Source organism: Etheostoma spectabile, unplaced genomic scaffold, assembly GCF_008692095.1.
Source record: "Etheostoma spectabile isolate EspeVRDwgs_2016 unplaced genomic scaffold, UIUC_Espe_1.0 scaffold352, whole genome shotgun sequence".
NCBI classification, from domain to species: domain Eukaryota; kingdom Metazoa; phylum Chordata; class Actinopteri; order Perciformes; family Percidae; genus Etheostoma; species Etheostoma spectabile.
In genome coordinates this window covers 427,877-440,653 of record NW_022605591.1, presented here as the reverse complement: position 1 = coordinate 440,653, position 12,777 = coordinate 427,877, and the positions used below count along the sequence as shown (strand labels likewise).

At 39.5% G+C, this 12,777-nt stretch overlaps 1 protein-coding gene across 3 annotated transcripts in view; it reads right to left on the bottom strand.

Moving 5' to 3' along the window:
* Nucleotides 1-12,777, bottom strand: part of acap1 (ArfGAP with coiled-coil, ankyrin repeat and PH domains 1) — a 39,611-nt gene that overhangs the window by 15,405 nt on the left and 11,429 nt on the right. For all 3 annotated transcript variants that reach the window (XR_004331233.1, XR_004331232.1, XM_032511364.1), the window contains exons 9-16: nt 2,279-2,353; nt 2,056-2,168; nt 1,813-1,864; nt 1,583-1,683; nt 1,322-1,433; nt 911-1,107; nt 756-825; nt 473-567 (exon numbers count right to left, since the gene is read on the bottom strand). Coding sequence is in view for 1 of the 3 variants with exons in the window: in XM_032511364.1 (XP_032367255.1) it covers nt 473-567; nt 756-825; nt 911-1,107; nt 1,322-1,433; nt 1,583-1,683; nt 1,813-1,864; nt 2,056-2,168; nt 2,279-2,353 (815 nt within the window). In the remaining 2 variants the exon portion in view is untranslated. The remainder of the gene's footprint in view (nt 1-472; nt 568-755; nt 826-910; nt 1,108-1,321; nt 1,434-1,582; nt 1,684-1,812; nt 1,865-2,055; nt 2,169-2,278; nt 2,354-12,777) is intronic.

The window sequence follows — 12,777 nt, the reverse complement described above, 5'->3', positions numbered from 1 at the left end:
ATCAGAGTTGTTTCTCATGACTGAAAGGGGTAGTACAACAATTTGGTAATGCACTTCCACAAAGTTAGTAGACTTATGTGAGACACATTAAAATAAGACATACAGACAAAGCAGCGGAGGCTGAGATATCCTGATTTTTATTCTCTATTATGGGTCTTGCTCTAGAAATGATGCGTTCTACATTTCCCTTAATGCAACCTAAAGCATCTTTTTGTTAGACCCTCTTTTCCTTTTAAATGTCCACATCCTTGAAGTACATTTCTAAAGTAGACTTTTTGCTGAAAATATGAAATCAAAAGCCAAAGCCAAGATACCCTCAATCACCAGGGTCATTGTCTTCCAAAGCCATTTTCACAAGCCATTTTTTTTGTACTTTCTATGACGAGTAAACTGAGCTGCATGTGTAAAATCATGGAATTTTACACATGTGGAATGTTCCCTTCCCTTCAGATGTGCATTAGTGAGTTTGTACCTGGGACTGGAGGCGTGGGGCTTCTTGATGGTGATCTCATCAATCCGGGCCTCGTAGATCTGGTTGATTACTGTGTTACCTAATTCACACATCAACTGAAGAAAGCAAAGAAATACGATTTGTATTTATATTTTAGAGTTTGTTGCTCTTTTTGGAGAGGTTAGTTAAAGTAAAATGATTACATAACTGATTTCATAATCATTTTACTCAGTGGAACTTCTCGTTAGCACAGAATATACAGTAATGAAGTTGTGTAGCTGCTGCAGTTAAAAAGTTAAATTACCTTAATGAGCTCTGGCTCCCAGGAGTCGAGAGTGAGCGAGCGTACTTTGGAGAAATGGACTCCCAGGCTCCTGTTGGAGGAGGAAACCATTACAGCTAAGGTTTTAAGCCAAGTGTGTGTGTGTGTGTGTGTGTGTGTGTGTGTGTGTGTGTGTCCTGTGTATTCCTGAGCATGTGATGCAAAGCGTGATGCCCAGATTGATGGAGGCCCAATCAGGACCGGCCTCCTCGCAGTCGCAGCACTGCTTATTCCCTGGGATCGCCTGGACTTCCTCCAGCGCCTTGCAGCCCTTGTTCTCCTGATCCACTCCTCCCCCCAAACTGCTCGCCGACACCGAGCTGAGGCGTTGTCTCTGATAAAACACACACACACACACACACGCACACACGCACACACACGCACACACACACACGCACACACACGCGCAAGAATGAGAAGAAGCACAAAGGCACATTACTTCCTCTGTATCCCCTCAGATTAAACTCCAACTGAAAAATGCACTTATAGAGAAGATGGTGTATTATAAGTATGTGTGCGTGTGTGTGTGTGTGTGTGTGTGTTCTCACTGGGCTGTGTGGGTCCTCTCTGTGCTCCTGAAAGGCTGAGGCGATGCTGTTTTGGACGGCACTTATCCACGCCTGCTGCTGCCTTTCCGAGTCTGCCTGTAACAAACAACACCTACGCACATGCATCAGACACATGAGATATTGATGTGGAAAAATCGCTAATCCAATCTCCAATCCACACACTTAACACTGATGAAAATTCATCGCCATCGCTTAAATACACATTTGCATGAATGCACAAACATTTGCGCCCACACTCACTTTGACGGGGACACCACTTCAAAGCAGAATCGTCTCTCGTTTTCACTGCTAGGCTTGACTGTGCAAAGACGCAAGTCCTCCACCACAACTGTAGGCTGGTCCTGGGAGAGACGCAAAGCAGAAAGACATGCAAGTCACACTGTGCATGTTATTATGTACATTTGTATTTATTCAAGCCTTTTTTAAAAGCATGTTAAAAAATAGTGACACTGAAGACATCTAAAATATACCTTAAATTTCTTCTGATACACCAGCTGATTTTTTTGAATCGAGAACCAACGCCTGGATAGGAAAGAGAATATGAGAAGGTGATAATGTCAAGAAGCCTTCAGGATTATTGTTGAACCAGCAAAGACACAAGAGACACATAATGAACACACAGCGCACAGTTCAGGAATATATTTTGGACATTTGAGTCCTTTTAGTGAGAAGTATGGAGGGGGGAAAATCACATTTCCTGGGTGAATTTGTACCTGCTCCAGGTTTTGAAAGCATTGCTGGCTCTCTTATAAAGGTATCCCTCCATGGCAATTCCATTGGCTGCGTCAGCATTGAAATCCATGATGGAGTCATCATAGGACACGTCCTGGAAATATTTGAGAAAAACAAATCACTGTAGTTTTTCTTTTATTGCGGTTTAAACATTTTATTTATAAAAGATTTATATATGTAAAAGTGTTTTTGTAAATGTATTACCTTTTTCTTAATTGCAGCGTGTCTTTGCTCCATGTCCCTCTTCTCCCGGGCAGCGTTTAGGACAAACTGAGTGTGCTATTAAAACAGAAAGAGACACAGAGAGGTCATTCTACAGACACAAATATTGATTTTTAAATGATACATTACAATGGTACATTATTACACTCAAAATAACCTTATTAAACTTTCTCATACATTTACTGATTTGCAGTTTTGATCTGCAAGTAAAACTCTGTGAAAGTATAATTGCATAAACTGATTTATGTACATAAGTTTCTCTCTTTTCTATTCATGCCTATTTAGTCTGTCTATTCACTGTCTTCAAGGACAACTTTCCCCTTTTTCCTTTCCAACATCTTTGCCTGATGTTGAGAAAGACAGAAAAGGAAAGACATTAACAAGTTTACAGTAGGTTATCAATCCTGCAGTCTTTGCTCTTCAGGAAATAGGAATTAGGAAGTGTTCAACCTCTTCCTACATCCTGTGTCAAATTGAAAAACAACACTGGTGGAGTCTTTTCAGTGTTTTATTCCTATGTGTCTCTCTCTCATTTCCTGTTGAAATAGGAAGAACTTTGTTGCAGTTGGATTCGGTCAGTGAAAGCTGTCAAATGTATTTCCTGTTTGAAATTCTTATAATTTCGCGGAAGACAACAATAATACTGCCAATGTCCAAGGTTGACGAAGCAAAACACCATCACACCCCACACACACCACACACACAACACCCACACACACACACACACACAACACACACACCACACACACACACACACCACACACACACACACACACCACAACACACACACACCACACAACACACACACACACCACACACACCACACACACACACACCACACCACACACACACACACACACACACACACACCACACACACACAACACACAACACAACACACACACACACACACCTGTTGTTGCTCACTTTTTCCTGGTACGATGAAAAAGGGGTTCAAAAGTTTTGGCACCCCAGGTAAAGATTTGTATTAATGTGCATAAAAGCCAAGAAAAGATGGTAAAATCTCCAAAAGGCATCAAATGACAGATTAGACATTTATATTTTATGTCACAAAAAGTTAGATTTTATTTCCATCATATACACTTTCAAAATAACAGAAAACAAAAAATGGCGTCTGCAAAAGTTTGGGCACCCTGCAGAGTTATTACCTTGTACTGCCCCCTTTGGAAAGTTGAGACCTGACAGCGTCATGGATTGTTCTCAATCATCGTCTGGAAAGACCAGGTGATGTCAATCTTAACGTTTTAAATGCCCAGTCTCCTCTGACATTGCCCCAACAATCAGCACCATGACTTCTTCTAAGCAGTTGTCTAGAAAACTGAAACTGAAAATAGTTGACGCTCACAAAGCAGGAGAAGGCTATAAGAAGATAGAAAAGCGTTTTCAGATGCCAATATCCTCTGTTTGGAATGTAAATAAGAAATAGCAGTCATCAGGAACAGTGGAAGTTAAAGCAAGATCTGGAAGACCAAGAAAAATATCTGACAGAACAGCTTGAGAAAAGTAAGTCCAAACCCACGTTTGCCAGGTCTTTCTGGATGTATTGTGCAGTCAGACTCTGGAGTTGTGCTACACCATTCCACTATAAAGAGATACTCGTACAGATATGGTCTTCATGGAAGCGTTATCAGAAGAAACCTCTTCTATGTCCTCACCACAAAATCAGCGTTTGAAGTTTGTAAATGAACATATAGACAAGCCTGATGCATGTGTAAACAAGTTCTGTCCAACTGGGGAATTTATCATGCTTTGGGGTTGTATTGCAGCCAGTGACACAGGGAACTTTCATGATTAGAAGAAAAATGGATTCAAAATATTTCAGCACATTTTGGACGCTAACTTGACGCCATCTGTGAAAAAGCGGAAGTTAAAGAAGGATGGGTTCTACAAATGGATAATGATCCTAAACACATACACAAATCCACGGTGGATACTCAAGAGGCGTAAACTGAGGTTTTACCATGGCCTTCACTATCTCCTGACCTCAACATAATTGAAATCTATGGATAGACCTTAAAAGAGCAGTGCTTGACAGGCAGCCCAGAAATCTCAAAAAACTGGACTTTGTAAGGAAGATGGGCGATACCTCAAACAAGAATTGAAAGACTCTTGGCTGGCTACAGAACGTTTCCATCTGTGATACTTGCCAAAGGGGCAGTACAAGGTATTAACTCTGCAAGGTGCCAAAACTTTTGCGACCTATTTTTTTGTTTTCTTTTATTTGAAAGTGTAAATGATGGAAATAAATCTAACTTTTTGTGACATATTTACGAATGTGATCTGTCATTTGATGCCTTTTGGAGATTTTTTCATCTTTTCTTGCTTCGTATGCCACACTAATACAATTTCTTTTTACCTGGGGTGCCCAAACTTTTGAACTCCACTGTGTATGTATGTATATATATATATATATATATATATATATAATATATATAATATATATATATATATATATATACATATATATATTATCTATATATATATTTCTTTTAGCTGAATATGTAACATTTTGAATCAATTTAATGCCTCAAATATTTTGCAGTCGTTTTGAATGTTTGAAACCTGCATTGTAAATATCACTGTGTGGTCATCTTCTCTTTAACTGGCATGCTCTCCAATTGTTTCATTTGAAACTTTTTAATATTTTCCTTTCTTACAAAAGGCAACATTTTGAAAAAAAACTCTGCTTTTTCTACCTTCCAGTCCCAGAAATGTGCATTATATTACCTCTGCATCTTTGTATAATGCTGAGTAGAAGACACCAACAATACGAGACCTGCTCTCCAGTTATCAAACCTCCACAGGGTATGAGGAATATGATATGTTCAAAAGCTCCACAACAGCTTAAAAAGGGATTATGTGGTGACTTGTTTTAGCCACTGCTGTTCTAAAAGTCAGATTGAACTTTTAATCTTGGCTTTTAGGTTGGCATGACGAGAATTTTTAAAAGGCCTACCAGCACTTCTAAACTGTAATAAGTAATCATATATATGTTTTTAAACTTTAAAGTGGGCTAGGTTGGCTGTTTCCCCCTGCTTCTAGGCTTTTTGCTAAACTAAGCCAATCCCCTACTGGATGAAAGCCCTGCTTGCGACACCTTTAGACTACTATAGTCACTAAACTCCACTAACACAATCACACTTTCCTTTTCTAGCTCTTGCTAGACACAATACGAATATTCATACAGAGCCAGTTTGGTCATTGAAAGCCTGTCAGCACCTTCTATAATTGCTACACTGCACACAAGGATATGTAATTAATCTGGCTTTTGCAAGCAATTACCTTTTATTCAGTTTCTGTCGATATTCCCCAGTTCTGAGAAGACTGGTGGCCATGTTGGAAGAGCTGAGCCTGGCTCCATCATGACACATCTGACAGGAACGCATGTGAAAGTATTTACAAAAACTCTTACATACATGCATTTTTAAAGATGTAGACCACTGTATTACAAAGCAACAAAACAAACTTAAAATAGGTCAACATGAACTCCTGCCATCAGAATTTCTGTCTTCTTCTTGGCCTCATGACATTAATCTGAAACAAAATGAAGCAGCGGTTTGAGACAGTGTTCATGTTTCCATGACCAAAGACTCTTCGCCAGTTAAACTTCTGGAAGCCACAACCACAAGTCTGGAGAGAAGCACAGAGGATAACCTGTTATCATCAAAACAGCAAAAGCACAACTATAATTAGGTTGTTGTGTGTCCTATCCCGGCTGGTTTCGGTACCTGAATGCACTTACAGCATGTGACTGTTTTGGCAGATTAGGACATTTGTTATCTCACATATGTAGTTAAAGTTGAAGTGGACCCTGTATATGCCTGGTTTACCGTATGCACACACAAGCTGGGTTTATCCTGGCTCAGAATGGGCCTTTTTTTTTTGGGGGGGGGGGGGCCACGCACGGCAGGAAGCATGATCGGTCCATGTCACTAAGCAATGAGTCTGTGTTACTTTATTTAACAAAGTCTATGCATTTACTTGTTATTTCTGACAATTTGATGAACAAAAGTGATAATATCTTGGTAAATACAACCCAATCAACAAACTGGTAATTAAATTTAATAAATCACCAGGAGATTCCGGTACACCTGATTCTGGAAATAAACTGAGATTAGCTCTCACATTCAGTTTATGTTCGGCTTGTTTACGGTTGTTTAGTAAATTGCTCTTAAACACATTTATTAAAGAGATTGGAAATGCTTGCATGCTGGCAACACCCACGTCACACAGGCTACACTGGTGACAGCAATCAATGTCAACAATAAAATATACACAATATATAAAAGAAGCAAATTGAAAAATAAAATATACAAATGAAACAAAAGCAATCATGCCAAAATAAAGTAAAGATTAAATATAAGATTAATGCCAAACGTATACGTAAGCTAAATAAGTACAATTCCTGGTAGATTCAGAGTGCAGCAAACTCTTTTATTACTGTCGCCCCAACATAAAATGAAAAAAGGTCAGTATTTTAACTTTGTCCACATTCTTTTCACCTCCAGGACTAATCCAGGGCCTCAGACCGAAAGGTCTTGCTTGCGTTTAGCAGAGCATTGCTGGCCTCCTCCACTTCGTGTTGTTTTCCCCGTGGGGCTTGAGCGTTCCTCACCAGCGCCCCCTCGAGCATTCACTGCCACGCTCAAACCCCCTGCGCACGTCCTTGAACCGACGACATCCCTTGGGGACGGGAGGGAAGGAAAGAAGAAAGTCTGTGAGTACCTATATTTGACAAATACATTTGTGACATATGCACAAATACGGCTGTGGCTCAATGGTAAGCAGTTGCCTGCCAATCGGAAGGTTGTGGTTCAATCCCTGGCCCTGCAGTCGCACGTCGAAGTGTTCTTGGGCAGAACACTGAACCCCGATTGCCCCGATGCTATGCATCGGAGTGTGAATATGTGTGAGTGTTTTCTGATGAGCCGGTGGCACCTTGTACGGCAGCCTCGGCCACAGTGTATGAATGGTGTGAATGGTAATGTTTCCTGTATGATGTAAAAGCGCTTTGAGTAGTCGTTAAGACAGAAAAGCGCTATATAATACAGCACATTTAAATTTACATTAGGCTGTTGAAGAAACTACAGACTACAGAGTTATTGTATTGGGGATTCACACATCATTTGGGATTTTGTGTAATAGAGTTTAAAGTGTATTACTGAGATGTGAGCACAGAGGGCTAAACCAAATCTATATGTAACTGGCTAAAATCCAGCTCAGCACTATTATCACATGCTATGAGTCATCCTCTCTGATCTAATGCACAGATCATTCTCACTAGTAAGAGCAGACTGCAAGCAAAAGTACGAGGAAAGGTCTAATGAAGGATCATAATCCTTTTAATGTTTTTTTCAACGCGTGGGCTCATGGTTGTCAGACATTCAGGGGAGTGATTACAGAAAAAAAGCAGCTCACTCACTCTTTGACAAGTTCTGCAGCTTCGTCTTGACTGATTCTGTGTGGTTTCAATCACTTCCTGAAAGGGACAGAGACAAAACTCTATCACTGGAGCACAGATGATTGTCAAATGTGTTCAACAGTGTACTGCAGCCTTGTCTGACCTCATACTTTGGCTGATATATAGACGGTGGTGCAAAGACGGAAAGTCAAAAGGCCCGAGACAGACAGACAGACAGACAGACAGACAGACAACACCCACACACCCACACACCACACACACAGATGGACTCACCCCCTGTGCCTCCAAGACGATAAGCAGCTTTTTGGAAAATTTGTCCAAACACTCCTGCAGTTAAGAAATCATAATTTAGACTCTCGTCAAATCTTAGCATTACTGTTCCTATCCAAAACCCCTATTTGTGTTTCATAGTCAGAGTGCATTTGGTCTCATTTAAACTTATTTTGTGTGAAGAAAAAATGCATATGTGCCAAAAGTATTGTTGACTGATTTAAATAAAACCAGTACTTCCGTTTGAGCCTCTACTAGGTGGAACACTCTACCAAATGAAACAAGAAACTGCACCACCTACCATAACTCCACACACAGTCTCAAGGCCTGACTCTTGGAAATCAGACTTGTGAACATTTAATTTCCTGGTAATTTATATTATTATTGTTGTTATCACTGCTGACATGTTTGTGTCTGCCCGGTGTCAAATACAGCACACTCTGCATTCCTTGGGTATGATGAAAGATTAATGTATTTCAACTATTTTCCCATCTTATTAACCTGTACTCCACCTTTATGCTGTATTAACACCTCCCTCATGAGTGATGTAGCCTATTCATCCTTTTTATACTGCTTGTTACTGCTTTGCATGGTTGAACGGTGCAAGAAGATGGCTCGGGTCTGTGTTGCTTGGCTGTGTCTTGATGCTTGCATGGCTTCCTGTACTGAATGGGATACTGGTGATGTGTAACTGTACTGATGCTGTCTGCTTCCTGTAGCTTATTTGTTGCTCTAGCTGTCTTTATGGTGTCTTGTTGACTTCTGTCTGTAAGTTTAACCTGTACTAATGTCTGCGGTTTCCTGTTGCTCAGGCCAATGGACTACAGTTGAAAAATAGCCGGCTGAATAACACTGGCACATTTACAGAAATGTTAATTACTGAGTGTTGTCCTTTATAAAGAAAAAAAGTATAATTAAAGTCATAAACCACCACTTGTCTATGGTATGCCTGGTTATCCTTTACCTCCATGGTCTTGTCCCCGGAGCAGTGCTGTCCCAGACCCCGAGGCCGTTGACAAAGCTCTTGCTGGTCTGGCAGTAGACTCTGCCTGCTTCCAGCATGGCCTGGCATTGTTTCACAAGCTGGATGACACAAACATGCACACACATGATAATGTATCCTTGTGTACTTAAATATAATCAGTATGAATAATTAACATAATGAGTTATTCCAGGAGTCTACGCAATAAACAATGAAACAGCAAGAGCGTAATCACTGTGCATGCTGGATAAAACTCCAGCATTTGTTAAACAATTGTCGAGTTCATTAAACTGCATTAGAGCCAGACCCTTTAGGATTTACAAGCTGGTTTGGATTTTAAATGTGGGGTTTTATAATCTATATTTGATAAATCTGATAACTATTTATCACCAATATTACATTTTTTTAAGTTGAAACAGCCACATATTGTAGTAGTATACATTTAAAATGATCTAAAGTGATTTATTACATTTGTACTGGAGACTACAGATGGAATATTCATTTTTTGCACAATCATAAGTGGAACCAGCTGTAAACACAACATCAACATGCCTGGTAGTAACATGTAAGCTAACAGTTTCCAGTTAACACATCTAGCAGACATGAACATCATTAACATTGGTTTTTATTCATGTTTCTGGCCACCTGTTAAACGTAAGACCAATATTCACTCTTCTTTTAACTCTGTTTGTTTCTTTGTACCATAACAGTCAGGTGTGGACTGTAGCCAAAGACAATGAACTGAAAATATAACTGTAATAAAAATAAATACACGAACGGATGTTAACCTAAGGTAAAACTTACACTGTAGCAGTGACCGCGTGGTTAAGTGATGTTTTATTTTTTCTTAAACTAAAAAAGTCATTCACATTGAAAGGTTCGGTCCAGAAATTTTACTTAAAATGGCGACCCTTTGTGACATATTTTGAGAATCTTAAAGTATGGCCTGAAGTATGAGAGACATTTTTTTTTATTGTTATTTACTTGTACTTGTTTTTGTAGTAAGTTTAATGTTTGATGCATAGCGGTGAGAATGTACATTATTATTTAATTTATTACTATTTTTGTAAAAAAAAAATTGTATGTTTATTATTATTATTTTTATTTATTAAATTTTTTTTGTGGTGGTGTGAACGCACTAACTGCCAATGGTATGGGAAGGGTGGGTGAGGGTATTTTGTTCCTGTTTATTAAAAAAGAAAAGAAAAAAAAAAAAACTTACACTGTAGCCTAGAAAGTGTTATGGCCATAAACAGCCATGGTCCACCCACACATCTGTTATTATCATAGCAGTTAAAGATTTATATGCCTGATTAGACATCTTCGCGGGCATGACACCCCCTACCCTGCCTCAGATTGGCAAGTCACTTATTACTTTTGTTGGTTGGTTGGCTGGGTTTAGGCAAAGGAGTAACATTGGCTAGATATAGGGTAAGAAACAGGGTAAGCCAATCAGAGGCCGAGTAGGCGGTCATCCTTTGCCATCCTAGAGAGGAAATATCCTTTCAGGACCGTGTAATTAGCGTGACACTGATTGCTCTTAAGATACTTTTAAAAGAGGAATTAAATCATCCTTTCTGTTGCAAAAGTTGTATTGACAAGAATACATAGCTATAAGGGTTTGGAACTTCAGCCTAACCTGCTCTGGTATGAGCAGTAGCTCCTATGTTAGCAACACCAGAGAGATGTTTACTGTGTAACTGACATTTCTGATACTTTTGTTAACTTTATGACTATTTTCTTCTGCTACTGTTAACGCCAACATTAACCCTTAGCTTGTAATTGCCACTTGTTCATAGGTTCCTCTTGACATCTCCCTTCAGTTAGCTTTGCTGCACCTACTGTATAGGATGGACAACTTACATCTTTAAATTTTGTATCTACCTTGGTTTTATGATGTCCTTGTTATTCACAGCACAGATACAGATCTCATTAGCCATGTGGGCCAATGGGTCTTATAAGGATACATATGTTGACATGTCACAGCAGGAAGTAGTAGAAATATGTGTACTTTGTTGGAATATTTACTGTCTAGCTATTAAAATATATATATCTGTGCATGTGTTTTTTTTGGTAACTTTTTTTTAAACCATATAGGGAGTGACCACCCTTTGGTTGTAATACAATTTAACTTGCCAAACTTTTATTTGTCTGATCCAGACATGTAACAGCGTGATACCATGTAGCATGGTGACAGAAAGGAAGACAAAAAAACAGGATCACTTTGGTAATCTAATCTCACACACAATTAATGAAAAAATTTACATTTAAAAATGTCTCTCTTTTTTGACGAGGTCCGGGTTGAGGTTCAGAGCAGCAACACTGGAGCCTCTGGTATTTCTGCTCAAACACACACTTGCACAAGCAGATAAAAGCTGCCTGAGATGGAACCCAGTACTCTAGTCCATCTCCCTGCTGCCACACATAAATCACTCACTGTACGATGCACGCAGGGCGTTAAGTTTTATCTAGGATAGTACTATATATTTCAATGCTATTTTGTTTTTTTGATCAAGGACAGAAACCCCTCTATCAGATGATAGATCTGAAACTGTAAACTGTATAGCCCAAACACACAATGAGGAATATGTTAAGGTATCAAGCAGAACAAACTGTTCTCTCTGTTGTAGGACAATACGTTGGGGAAGCACACCTGCATACTTCCTGCTCACTGTCAGGTGAAAAATACCTCACTACCGCCGCCCACCTCTCACTTCACTGCCTTTTCACAGCAACTGATACCTGTGTGTGGCTGTGTCTGTAGTTTGGGGGGAACTTTTTTGAAACATAGTGACTCATATGACATTAAAAGTTTGTGTAGGTGCATCATGTGTCTCACCTTTTCTAATCGTGTCTGGAGATCACACATCGTTTTGTACCACTTCAATTTCAGCTCTAAACAGACACACAATACACAAGTCAAATACAAAGCTAGGTTGTCAAAGGTCACAATACATACTGAGACTACCCCATGAACCCCAGTGGCTGACTTTCCTGCTTTTTCAGAGAGAAATCTGTCCAAACTTTTCTCCGTTTTACAAAAGTTAAAGTCAAGACAAAGGTTAAAAGGTAGTACTAAAATTTTAGTTGATAAATTGATTATTCACAGAAATGTGATGATTTATTTGTTTTAGTCTTGACCCTGATTTCCCCTCAACCTTCAAATACAACAAAACTGTGTATTTTGTTATTTTAATGCTTCAATGAATCTACAGCGTGACTGCATTGTTACAAGAAACTGAATATTTCCTGTGCATCTTTTAATACTCAGTCCACGTTATTTAGCATGCCACTATTGATATTTTTAGAAACCTAAGGGCTTAAGGCTTATTTCCAAAAAAACTTTCTGTGGGTTTGACCAGAGCTTGCATTGTGGAATTGTTGTGTAGGCCAGCAGAATTGGCTCTCTTGCAAGTATTCGACTGTAAAAAGCAAAATCCAGTATGCTTGTTGCTCGGTAATGGATTATTTCCCTCATGCATGAGACAAGAGCTGGCCTCTCAAACATCTCTCTCACACTGCACAAAAGCACCTCAGATGTCTTGTGCATGGCTAGTTTGTGGGTTTTTGGCGTTAACAGTCAGTATCTCGTTCTGCCTGTCGTCTCTTCTCATACCAAATGCCTAACCATGTGGTTTCCGCGCCTTCCACCAACAGTACAGAGATAGACAGAGAGAAACAGAGGAGAAAAAAGAGACAAGACTGAGTGGAGAGGAGGGCCTGGACACTCAACACTAACTGTTTGTTTTCTGTGTTAGTGCGGGGATGTTTGAAACAGTCTGAGGTC